The sequence below is a fragment of the Euleptes europaea genome, chromosome 3 (assembly GCF_029931775.1).
Source record: "Euleptes europaea isolate rEulEur1 chromosome 3, rEulEur1.hap1, whole genome shotgun sequence".
Classification (NCBI taxonomy): domain Eukaryota; kingdom Metazoa; phylum Chordata; class Lepidosauria; order Squamata; family Sphaerodactylidae; genus Euleptes; species Euleptes europaea.
The window spans coordinates 47,713,417-47,726,171 of NC_079314.1; the positions used below are offsets into that span (position 1 = coordinate 47,713,417).

Sequence of the window (12,755 nt, forward strand, 5' to 3'; positions counted from 1 at the left end):
ACAAATTAAGAGCACAAATTAAGAGCCTTCTATTGTATGACAAAAGGAAAAGAAGCATAATAGTCACAAGTATCATAAGGACAGAAAAGTGCTTAACTGATAATAAGCCAAGTGCTATTCTGGTGCCTGTCAGACCTTCTATTACCAAATTGGGCTCGAGTCCAATTATATTGATTGCTAATGATGGGAAGGCAAGCACAGCTCACATTTGGTGGTTCAGCCCTTGACCCGGTCTGCTACCAACAGAAGATGAAATGGAACACCAGCATTACAGAAAGCATAACATGAAAATATTTTAAAGTCTATCGAGTTAGTTAAGATATGGCAAACCACTGTTATCTTGATCAGTCATAATCCAAACTCAAAAAGATATTATCAGTGTATTTTGTATATTTCCCCTTTTATCTAATCTCAATTTTATATATACAAATGTACCATATTCATATCGAGAAATCTAGTCTGTCACCATATCAATATTTATTGAATATATTAGCAGACCTTGTTGCGTATGATTAAATGTTGTTTACAATGACTGAAGATGTTTATTAGGAAAGTCCATGTCCTCTGAGAGAATTCCTGCTCTTAGGTCCCTAAAAACAGTGGAGGTGGGGGGACCAAAAGAAAGATACCTCAGGCATTAAGTTTCACTATATGAAATTCGCTCATCATTTTTCTCTATTTTGGAAACAGGACTGGCTCATGGTTTTTGTGGGCCCTGGGCAATACTTCTGATTGGGCATGTACCATTTGGTACACATATGTATACACACATGCAGAGAGAGAAAGACAACAAGAGCAACATTAACCTGTCTGTTGCTATCTTCCTTTCAGCAGGAGAAGGAAAATGGAGAAACAGCTTTCAGGATGTGAATTATTTGATATTTTCTAGGCCAAAACCAAAAGATGCAAAACAAAACTGATAATTCATGTTAAGTGGTAACTCGGTAGGTAGGCACAGAATTGGCTACTTAGGGCATGAGTATCATCTCTACCGTAGTGAGCCTAACAAGTGAACTTAACAGCGAAAAAGTAAAGTATGAACTTGTGCTACATAACCCTGAACAGTTACAATTTATCAAGAATGTTAAAGAGCTCAAAAATTCACCTAATGAACTAAAATGCATACAAAATTCTAGTGATTGCTTCACTCAAACTAGCATACCAAGGACTCCAAGAATATAAATTCAGTTGTCATATGAACACACACAGTGTGAATCATATGAGGGATGAAAATGCAGCCTGAACCATATGAGGAAGAATAAAAAAGACACAGCCTGTACCATATGAGGAGGAATGAAAAAGATCTAAAATCTGCAATTCCTTTTTTATTCACCCTCCCTTCCTACAACACTCTTGACATGTTGTCACAAATAGGCAATTTGTGTCCTGAGAAACACCCTTGACATGTTTCTCAGGACACAAATTGTCTATTCGTTCTTACAGAGAAAACAAAGAAGCTAGCTCTGAAGCATTTCATCATGGTACTTTCAATCTTCCTTCCACTCCAGATACATCTAAACACTAATAAAGTTCTTCCAAATGGTTCTTGGTGTGACTGGAAGCAAGTCACTGGCCACGCACAGCAGGCATGCAGACTAATCATTTCACAATTATTTTGATACACCACCTAACAGAACTGTCAATTGTTCACATCAAGGAAGATTAATTTTCAGGGCTTCACTTGTCAGTTATTTTTCAGCATTTAATAGAAAGAGAAAATTGTTTGTATGCTATGCATGTACCATTTGACCTTGTCTAACAACATTAAGTACTTTCAGATACCTACTGGACCTACTGGGATGGGTGAGCCTGCATTCACTGTTGTTGTCTGAGTTCAAGCTGAGCAACCCCTGCAAAGGAGACACTCAGCTCAAATCTGGACAGTGGTAATGTGGGAAGTGAAAGGTGAGTTGGCCTGCCCCCAACAACCCTCCGGTGGGGGGGGGAGAAGCCGCTCACTGGGAATTTCCCCAGTGATTCTAATGGCCAGTCCACCGGGTTGCTGCCACTGACTGGGTCTGAGAGCCAAACTAGCCATGATGGTGCCCCCATGGTGTCTGCCATTTTAGGAATGAAGTTCCCTCTGTTTTCAAAAGCCATGGCGGCCTGATACTGATCAAGGCTGCAGCATGTGGGGAGAGGCACCTGTTTTCCCTACCTGCACACTGTTTTCAAGGGTCCACAAGTCAGGTCAGAATGTTAGGTTTTCATGTTGTGATCCAGCAAAACGATACTATTGGGAATAAACTGAATTGGTTACACAGCTGCAAGAGAAGCACCACATTCACCAATATATCTGCAAACAGTCCAATCCACTCACTTCACTATAAACAGTAAAAGTTTTATGTATCTGCTTCTGAGAAAAATCATAACGCATGGTACCTGAGTCTCAATTCCTTGCTCGAGCAAACGTTTAGCCTGATTTTCCACCTCCAGTCGAGCTCTTGCAATAAAAAGCAGGTCATTTTCAATCACTTCTATTCCGGAGAGATCTATTCCTTGAGAAAGGTAATCTATAAAAGTAACAGGATTTTGATTATATTATAAAAAGTCTGACAACGAGAACTAAAAATGCTACACCTTTTAGGTGTTATTTCACATGTCACATTTTCATATCAAGAACACTTCATACTGACATACATTCCAACCATTTATTTTACAAGGTACCAGAAGGAACACTGTTACCCAAGTTATGGATATTTCAACAACATACTAAGTCAATTTGTTTCTACTAAGCACAATCACGATGACCAAGAGAATGTTCCAGTTAAAGTACAAGAATAATTTACTGAATCCAAAAACGCGCTTCCACATGCAACAGGCACTTTCTGATCCTCAAAAGTCTGGTTTAGATCATGCTCTAGAATGCTGTGTGAAAAAAAGGAAGTTAAACCCGTTGATATTATTCCACTCGCGCAAGCAGGTGAACCACTACAAAATATATTACAACAATGGGCCTCATGCAAGAGTCCACAGACCAGAGCTAGCAGCTATTTCCCCTTCTGCTCAAAGTTCTCTGAATCCAACCCATTGACTTGTGATACCAGAGTCATAGAAGAAAGGAACACAATCTATTTTCAGCTGGGGCAATCACCTTTTTACACTGTTATTTTTAAAAAGTGCTTTTAAAAATAAAAGCATAGAGTGGCAAAGAGGAAAAAATAAAAGTGATAAAATTAACAGGAGCAGTATATAAAAGAACCCCAGTATCTGGAAACTGTAACAATATATAGGTAAAATAAGGACGCAAGGGCGCATTATGTGCAATCAGGAACTGCTTCTGCCAACGCTATTACCATGAGTCAAGCTCTCTTCTATGTTCAAACCCTATGATATTTAACAAATTTTCTGTATTCAGCACATACACACATACACTATAACACCAGTGTTTATCCCTTCACCATGTGACTATATCACTATATCTATATCACTAACAATTTAAAATAAATTTTTTTGCTCTTATATAGCTTACAGCTTCTTTCATAATTTAAACATAGTTTTCATTCATGGCTGTATAGCCTATATATAATTGCTGCTGTTCAAATATTGCACAAGTCAGTCCCAAATTAGGAGTCCTTTGATGTAAAAAAGCATTTCCAATATTGCCTAAATCAGTCCCAAATTAGGAGTCCATTGATGTGAAAAGCAAGACGGACACTCCCCTCCAGAGGCTCATCAAGCCATTTCGTATTGATAACTTCTTCAGTTAATTTCTTGACTCGCAATTCTCAGATGCATGTATTCCTATGCTGTAATTTACATTTAACATTAACAATTATACAAATATGTATTAAAACTATTTATTATAATCATTTCTACAAATCTAACTGAAAACTAGGCAAATAAATGATAACAAAAAGACTCACCCAGACTTAATCAGTGTAGCTTGGTGCTTACAAGTTTTTGTGTTCCTGGGCTGGATACAATAAGAATTTACAACTCCCATGCCTGTACTAATACTATCCAGTTAATTGTTTGCAGCTGTAGATTCTTAACCCACTAATTCTTCACTGTCTCCAAGTTCTTACATTAGAGAAAACATGATAAATCCTGTGCTACGTTCAACCCACTGGCCTCAACTGTATCAAAAAGATGAATAAAAAAGGCTTCATTTTGAGTAAGCACTCTTGATATGTCTATTTGTTGGTATTTGTTGGTATCTCTTTGTTTGTAATATCCAAATAATAAAAAACCGCATGTCAAGGTCTGAATGTTTTTTTTAATATAATGATCTACCATTGGAGCATCTTTGTACTGAGACCTAATCCTTGATCTGTGTTCTATAATCCTAGTTCTAATAGTGCACCTTGTTGATCCAATGTACAAAAGTTGACACGGACAAAGGATCCCATAAACAACTTTATGTGTATTGCAATTAGAAATGACTAGTAGCATAATCCTAAACAGAGTTACACCCTTCTAAATCTATGGACTTTGGGTTTCCAGGTCTAACTCTGCCTAACAGCAGCCAATGACAGAAGTGGTTTGGTTTTGAAAAGGGCAATCATACAGTATGCAAAATGAATGTGACTTATAGCTGTGTAATTTTCATACAAAAGTATCATTTGGAAACATTTTTGAGGGTCAGGATTACGGGTTGGATCCAACCAGCTTTTCCACAGATGAAAAAGGAAGGTAATGTCCAGTTTAACCATGCAAAAAGGCTATTCTGAGAACCACAGGGCCTGCATATACAAAAAACATGTGGAATGGGGACTGTGGTATGGAGGGAAACAGGGAAACATGGGACAGAAAATCCGGCTGTATCTAACCCAACAGCTGCAGTTCAGTTGCTGATATTAAGCATCCCACAGCTAGCCATTACAAGACTGTAGTCAAAGCTGTAAAATTAAAATATTATAAAGATATTTGACTGAAACAGAAATGTTACTAATATCCCACATATGCCAGGTTTATTTCTTTGTATCATTTTTAAAGAAAATTTTATTCCGTAAATTATTTGTATTTCATGTTTAAACTCTCCCATTAAAGCAGGACAGCTTTCTTACTATGCTAGCACAAGGTTTTGTTTGTGCTCCACTTGGATTTCTTTTGGTACAAAAAATAAACAGCCCTAATTTAAAAAAAAAAATCAAAGACATTTCTTGAGCAATTTCAATCCCAATTCATTTTTATTCCAGACAGAAATCCTGCATTTGAAGTGTAGAAGTAATTTCGTCTAGCTCAACGGCACTTAAAGCAGATGATAACTGAATATTGCTCTAAAGGCACTGAAGTGTATCACAGAAGAGACAGTAAATAAGCCGTTACATTGGTGAAAACTCTGAGTAGCGCCTCTCTCCAAAACCATGTCATAGCTGTAGCTCTTTGTACCACTTTCTTCATAACAAAAATGCCAGTTTTTAAAAACCAATTAGAGCCTTTTGCTGAGCTAGAATGTAAACACTGTTTCTTACACTAGACGGCGAAAACTGTATCCTTCAACATTGTTGCCAATTTTAGAAATAGATATTGGCTTGGATCCAGCCTAGAATTTCTGTAGATACCAGAGGGGGGATTTTTTGCAGATCCCTTCCCCTCCTTTGTAAGACTTCTGATTCCTCCACAAGATGTACCTAGTGATCTCAATCCTCCAGAAGTGAAAATCTGAGGATCTTCTTGGCTGCCACAGGAGGCAGAAATTGGTGAAAATCATACACACACAACCCATAAGCCTGCAGAAATTTAAGCCACAATTCCACAACAAAGCCAAGCCACATTTCCACAACAAAACTTGAATTAAAATAGACCTGTCCTAATCAAAGACTTCTTGGGAGGAGGTTACAAACGGTATCAGTCTTCTTGTATTTTCAGGATTATTTTGGAAAAAGGGGAAATGGCAGAAAAGATTTGTAGGATCTTTTTTATTTTCTGAACTCCTAATTCTATTCGTATTCTGCTGTCTCAAACATTGGACAAAGAACTACTTAAACATTACATAGTCAGGTAAATTCAGATTTCGCACACCTGACAAGGCACTACCACCAATTCCACTTTAGTGACTTGTCAGTCTAAGATTCTTGCTAAGTGACTATCAGACTTTGAAATGCTACTATCACTGCATCAAGCTCATCAATACTGTTGAAGAAATTAAATTAAAAAGTTTTAACAGGATTTTGAATAAATGTGCAATTAACTGTTACTGCTTTGAATTTTACGGTTATTACCTTCCTTAGTGTGTCGTGCAAACCATTATTCTGAATGATGTTTTTAATAGGATTGGGGGCACTGAGGATGAGTTTTTGGGACCAAGGGGGCGATGGCCTGCAAAAGTTTGGGAACCACTGATCTAAGGACTGGGGAGAGGACAGCTCAATACATTCCCTCCCTTGGTACCTTCATCATTTACCACTGCTGCTGGGAAGGACCAGATTCACAGACTGGGGAGAGGACAGCTCAATACATTACCTCCCTTGGTACCTTCATCATTTACCACTGCTGCTGGGAAGGACCAGATCCACGGACTTTCTATCTGCTCAGGCAAAGACAAGACTCACTCACTCACTCAACCACAGGCAAAACATCTGATGTTACCTGACTTGGACTAGGTAGTGCACTTTGGAGGGTGAGAGCCATTTTCCTCACTCCACTGGGGAACTTTTCAAGAGCTGCAACAGGTACAAGAGGACCAGGGAAAAGCCATTTTATTTCATAATTGCCCACCCATTCCCTTTATAACAGTCACTGCTACCCCCCTTCAAAAAATAAAAAAAAACACCTTCCTGTATTTCTCTTATTTCTATTTTCTTTTATTGTGAGCCACCCTGAAGGTCTGTAATTAGGCAGAATATATTAGTACTTTAAATAAATGAATAAATGTCAACTGACCCTTCAACGTTCTGTTAGGTCACAGGATGCTTCAGCAGCAAAGCAGATACCTCAACACAGTGGTAATGTTGCGTTGTACATGGTGGCAGATAACTTACCCCTCTGTTCAGCCTTCTTCCAGCCTACAGAGTCTTCTGCCAATTAAGGGGCTCTTCCTCAGGTGGATGACCCACTTAAATTGAAGGAATGTTTCAAACTTTGCTGAACAGAGTGGTGGAATTTGTGCCAATGTTTTATTATGATGAATAAATTCAAATGCGCCAATGAATATCATGGATCCTCTCAAGTATTAACAGATTTTACACTTGAATAGCTCCCAGCCATGGATATGCCAGAGTGATTTCGGCATTAGTAAGATGAGATCACGTACATCAAGTTCTTATTGAGTTTCATGGATCACAGACTGCCTTCTTAAGTCACATTTTATGGACATTCTACTTCTCTAACTCAACAGATAATAGGATGTTAAGCCACCAGTTAGAGTATTTTGTGACCTGTGTACTTTATTTGATAGTTGTAATGAGTTTGCTTTGTTTCATGTACTTATGGGTCACTTGAAACCAGAAGAAAGTTGGAAAATGTTGTCATTATACCATGTTAGGAACCTATTGCTCATGATAGCACTACAACTAAGCTATGAAACCCAGACTGAACTATGTAGCAACTTTTGCATACCGAGGCATCTAATTATTGATTCCCCACTCCTACACATGAGCGGTGGACTCTAATTTGGTGAACTGTGTTGGTATCCCCACTCCTACACATGAAGCTAGTTGGGTGTTCTTGGGCTAGACACAGTTCTCTCAGAGCTCTCTCAGCCTCACCTACCTCACAAGGTGTCTGTTGTGGGGAGAGGAAGGGAAGGAGATTGTAAGCTGGTTTGATTCTCTTTGAAAAGTAGAGAAAATCAGCATATAAAAACCACCTCTTCTTCAACACGAAACAAACCAAACTCGTTATACTCCACTGAGCAAAGTCTGAAGCCTACCTCCAGCCTAAGGAGCCTACATCCAGCTTAAGGCTCTTCCATGGCTGGAGGAAGTCTCCTTGGTTATATCCACCCATTATTCTAATGGCATCTTTTCCATCAACTCACTTTGCGGTTTGAGGATCTACTCCAGCTCCTCACCTACTTTATCTGTTTCTCGGTTAGTGACCCTCCCAGCTACGGGGTGTCATTACAGATCAGTCCTACAGACCTAATTCTGTACTTTTGATCCAGTCAGCTAAGTAAACTTCTCTCTCCCTACATTCCTTCAACTGATTAATGAGAAAAAACCTGTAACGGCTTCCTTGAGTCCAGACACCAGACCTCAATCAACTGGCCTAACCCAACACCCTTCTTCATAGGACCACTGCCACCTTCCAAACAGCTTGGCAGTGTCAGAGGGTAATACAACTAACAAAAAGGCCTTCTCTGCAACCCAGCAGTATCATCATCATCAAACCCCAAGGCCCTTTCTTCTGTTGCTGCCGCTGTAGTGGAAGCTTAAGATGAGCACCAGGCCTAAGACGGCGTCCTGCCCCTCGATGTTCAGGAACAGACCCCCATCTGAGCAGCGTACAGTAAAGTAGCAGCATCTTTACTTAACCAACTGTCCGGTGCTACAGAAATGATAACAACTACATTAACAGGAGAAACTACTGCCTGGCCTAGAATGAAAAGAGATATTTGTCCCACACTTGTTCTCAGTTTTTTTTTTAAAAATGCTTCTGACATATCATGTCAAAAGCGCTGTCAAGTGGGAGAAGATTTCCAAGAGCCCGTGTGCTGTTACTCTATACGATTTCCAACAAGACCAGAGGCTTCCCCAACCTTCATTTGCTTTGCAATTTGTTACAGTTCAGATGCAGGGACCTCAAGCAAAATTTTGCTCTGCTTCAGAGAGAAGAGGCATCAGCGTGCTTTGAAGAAGACTCTTCTTGTGAGAATACTGCCCCCTTGATATAGGCTACAAACAAAATGGTTTCAAACAGTTCACTTGTAATCTGTGTGCTTGGCCCCTAGTCTTTCATGTCGGGTATCATTGATCCGTTTTAAAAACTGCTGGAGTCTGCCCACAGAAGGCTTACCAGCTCTCCTCCTCCGACTTCAAGAACAATTGCCAGGGATATGTGATTCGGAAGTGAGCCTGCTGGGCATGCACAGTGTTTACGGCTTATTGGGTTTGGGGAAACTTTTATATTTTTTTGGTTGATGGGTTATAAGAGGTATTCAGCCAAGCCATCTTTATTTGCTAACTCAAGACACAATTTAGCCATGGCTGGTCTCCAGTGTGATGCAAAGGAAATTACGCATCACCATAAACACACCTTCACTGTGTTCCATAAAAAGGCCCTACTAATGACAAGGGCATCATTCAATGCCAAACATTCTTGAATGTGCAGCCTCTCAGCCTGGATTAAGCCAGGGTCATGTGACAACACTGTATTCCATTATCATTGTGGTGCATGCTCCATCGCAACCGCTCCAGGATCAACAGACAGAAAGGCTGGCACATCACCAGAAGTCACAAAAAAGGTCCAATAGAAATTTGCTAACTCTGCTTGCATGGCTAAGGAAGAAATTACTTTAAAGCAGTTAAGTGGGAAGTAGAAGCCTACTGACATTATGAAGCCCCAAATCTCTCATAAGTGCACAATAGCCTATGACTTGGACTGAGTTCTACCTAATCATGCTTGATCACCTGCCTATTTGGCTCACACCCCTCTCGATAAACAGGAGCACAGAGTTGACAGTGCAGTGGGATGTTTGAATGTGACACATTTTTGCAGTTACACTGTTTCTTCATATGATTACACTCTCTCCCCGCACCCCATGTTCTGCTGCTGCCATCTTTGATTTTTAAAATATTTCAAAAATTTTAAAATATTTAAAATATTTTATACTTTTTAAAATGTTTTAAAAATCAGTTTGAGTTTTGAGTTGAGACTTACTACTTTTAGCAGACATAGGCAGTCACTCACCAAGAAAAAACAGAGTTTCACTTACCTGTAACTGTTGTTCATCTGATGGATCTTCTATGCAGTAACACATTGGGACTGCGCAGTCCCAATGTGGGGCTGCATAGAAGCCATTCAGATGAACTAAAAGTTCTCTGCCTGTCCTCCAGTGTTGATGTAATCACTTTCTTGCCCTTCCCTTTAAAACTACTGCAACAGCTTATCTCCTCTTTCTCTTTCATGCAAAAGAGAAGGGGGTACAGGCACGCATGTACCTTTGCTCATGATGGGGAAACAAAACCACCAGCATCCTTTCCCATCTGCTTCTCCTCCTCCACATGAGCACAAACACACCCTCACTGTGGATAGAAAAGCAGCATGCTATTGACTCCTTAGGATGTGGAATAGTATACTATAGCCCAATCTCATCAGATCTTGGAAGCTAAGCAGGGTAGGTAGTTGGATGGGAGTCCACCAAGGAAGACTTTGCAGAGGAAAGGAACAGCAAACCACCTCTGCTTAATCACTTGCCTTATAAACCCTGTGGGGTCACTATAAGTCGGCTGCAACTTGACAGTACTTTATACACACACATTGACTCATTTCTCCTGCATCAAAGCTGCTATTTACCTCTTCTTGAGACAAGAAAGAGCTAACAGTACATTTTCCTCTTCAGGCATTACAATTGGGGGAAGGGGCTGAGAAAATAGCAGAGAAAGATTTCCCCGCCTGAGCACTATAAACCTGCCCAAGCTGTCACTGTGTGATTGGCAGCTCCCAACACTCTTGAAAATAATTAAGGAAATTCCAGAATACAAAGTCTGCCCTCCTCTGATTTAGGGTCTCTGTGGGCCTTCAGTATCTGTCCACGAACCCTGGCTGTGCAGGCAGAAAAGCTGGGATGAATTACAAGCAATTCCATATTTTACACAAGTCGGTCCATTTAATGACCCAAACAACCAAGACTTAAAGGGAATACTGCCTCTTCTGAGGCCAATGAGAGGATTTAGTGCTTGGACTGGGCAAAAGTAGCCACAAGCTGAAAAACCAAGCTCTACCACTCAAGCACAAAGCTGCTCAGCATGGTGCTATGGTAAGGACCGACTTTACCAGTGAACATTGAGGCAATCCAATCAGAAACTCATCTTGAATATAATTGGGAAAGTTCAAGCAAGGTAAATTTGATTAGCGATTTTATGTTTTTAGCATGTCTTACCTATTCCTTTTTTTTAATTCAGCAGCAGAGCCAGAATTTAATTGATTATTTTTCACAAACTCTATTAGATTCTCCCCATTGGCCAATTTTTATTTAGCTATTTACTTCATTTATACCGTAGCTTTCTCCGCAAATGAGGACCCAAAGCAGCTTACATTATTTTCACAACAACTTTGTGAAGCAGGCTAGGATCTCAAATCCAAATCCTACACTCTAACCACTACACTGAATTGGTATGAACAAAAGAATGGTCAGCCATCTGGATGGGGGTGGGGGCATAAACATTTTAAAAAGCATAACTTTAGTTTTTGGCTGCATTTAGACATCTTGAAAAAGCCAAAAGAATTGTTCTAACGCTTCAGGGTGGACACCTCCATTCGGGTGGCATGTCCCAGGGCAAGGAACTGCTTTGCCACCTTGCCCCAGATGATACGGCAACATGCAATGGCAGAACTGGTCCTGGCAGTAACTTGCATGCTCCACCATCAACCTAAATATAAATATGAGGGGGAAGGGTAATGATAATCCAATGTAGGAAAAAAATACCCTAAATATTGAAATTATCAAATATTATTATATAATGCTTACACATTCATGTCTGTATGTAAAGTACATAATGAAAATCACATATATTGTTCAGGCATCACAATATGAAACAGTGGTTATAAAAGATGTTTTAAATACAGACACTGCAATTACACAAAATAATAATATAAATGGCGTCGAAATGTAAAAACAGTTTAACAGCTGTGACCTTGTTCCAATTAGCTGTATCTGACAACGATCTTGTTTCTCTCTTCTTAACAAGTACCTAGGTTCAAGACTTGTTTCATCAAAAAACTTCAGCGGAAGTCTTGCAATAAGCTACAATTATATAATCAAATGAACACATTATTTCATTATAGTCAAAACTAGCCCACATAACAGTATTATAGTTTAAAAAAAATTAGTTCAAAAAGAAATAATACCTCACGGGACCTTGGAGACTACTGCCAAAAATTTAAATGTTATCTCTCGATCCTCAAGGTTACTTTCTAATTACAATTGTGTAATGATGCATAAAGGTTTATAAGTTTAACAATATAGGTTTAACAATATATAAGTTCAACATAAAGACATATAAGTTTACCAATATAGAATGTCTTTAAAAATATCCAACAGTGTCAGCTACATATATTTACGTTCTAGGCTATGCTGCCATTCCCTCTGCACATATCTGCCTTCCTGTTGTGCTTATAAACTCAATTCGTCTTTAGACTTATGCTATTTACGAGCAAGAGAGAGAAAAGTGAATGAATTAGATAGTTTACACCCAGCAGTTACCCTCTCCCAGCTGAGCATGTTTAGGCTAACCATTTTAAGATAGCACCATAAGCACAACAGGAACGGAAGGCAGACATGCGACAGCAACTCTACAACTCTGTCCACCTAAAAATGTTACACCTCAAAAGATTTTTATTATTGGGCATAGCTGTAACTTGTATGCAAACTTAAGATGGCCTCCACTTTTTTATGGCATACCTGGAAAAAACTAGTCTTGCACTTGAGTAAATAGTGTAATGTCTTACTAAGTTGTGTCTGCAGCTGAAAACAACAATAAAATAAAGGAATCCCCTCATGTATAAGATTATTATATAAGATACTACAACCCCAAGGGGATTAGTGGAATTCATGGGCTGCAGCAGTCTGAATAAGGGGCAGGACCCTTTAAGGAGAGAGATTTCTTTGTCATTAGAACTGCAAGTTTCTTGATTTACTGAATCTAAAC

General features: G+C 39.3%; 1 protein-coding gene across 1 annotated transcript in view; it reads right to left on the minus strand.

The window, feature by feature from the left end:
• Positions 1–12,755, minus strand: part of COG5 (component of oligomeric golgi complex 5) — a 194,855-nt gene that overhangs the window by 105,419 nt on the left and 76,681 nt on the right. The window contains exon 7 of the mRNA XM_056846477.1: positions 2,383–2,513. Coding sequence (XP_056702455.1) covers positions 2,383–2,513 — 131 coding nt within the window. The remainder of the gene's footprint in view (positions 1–2,382; positions 2,514–12,755) is intronic.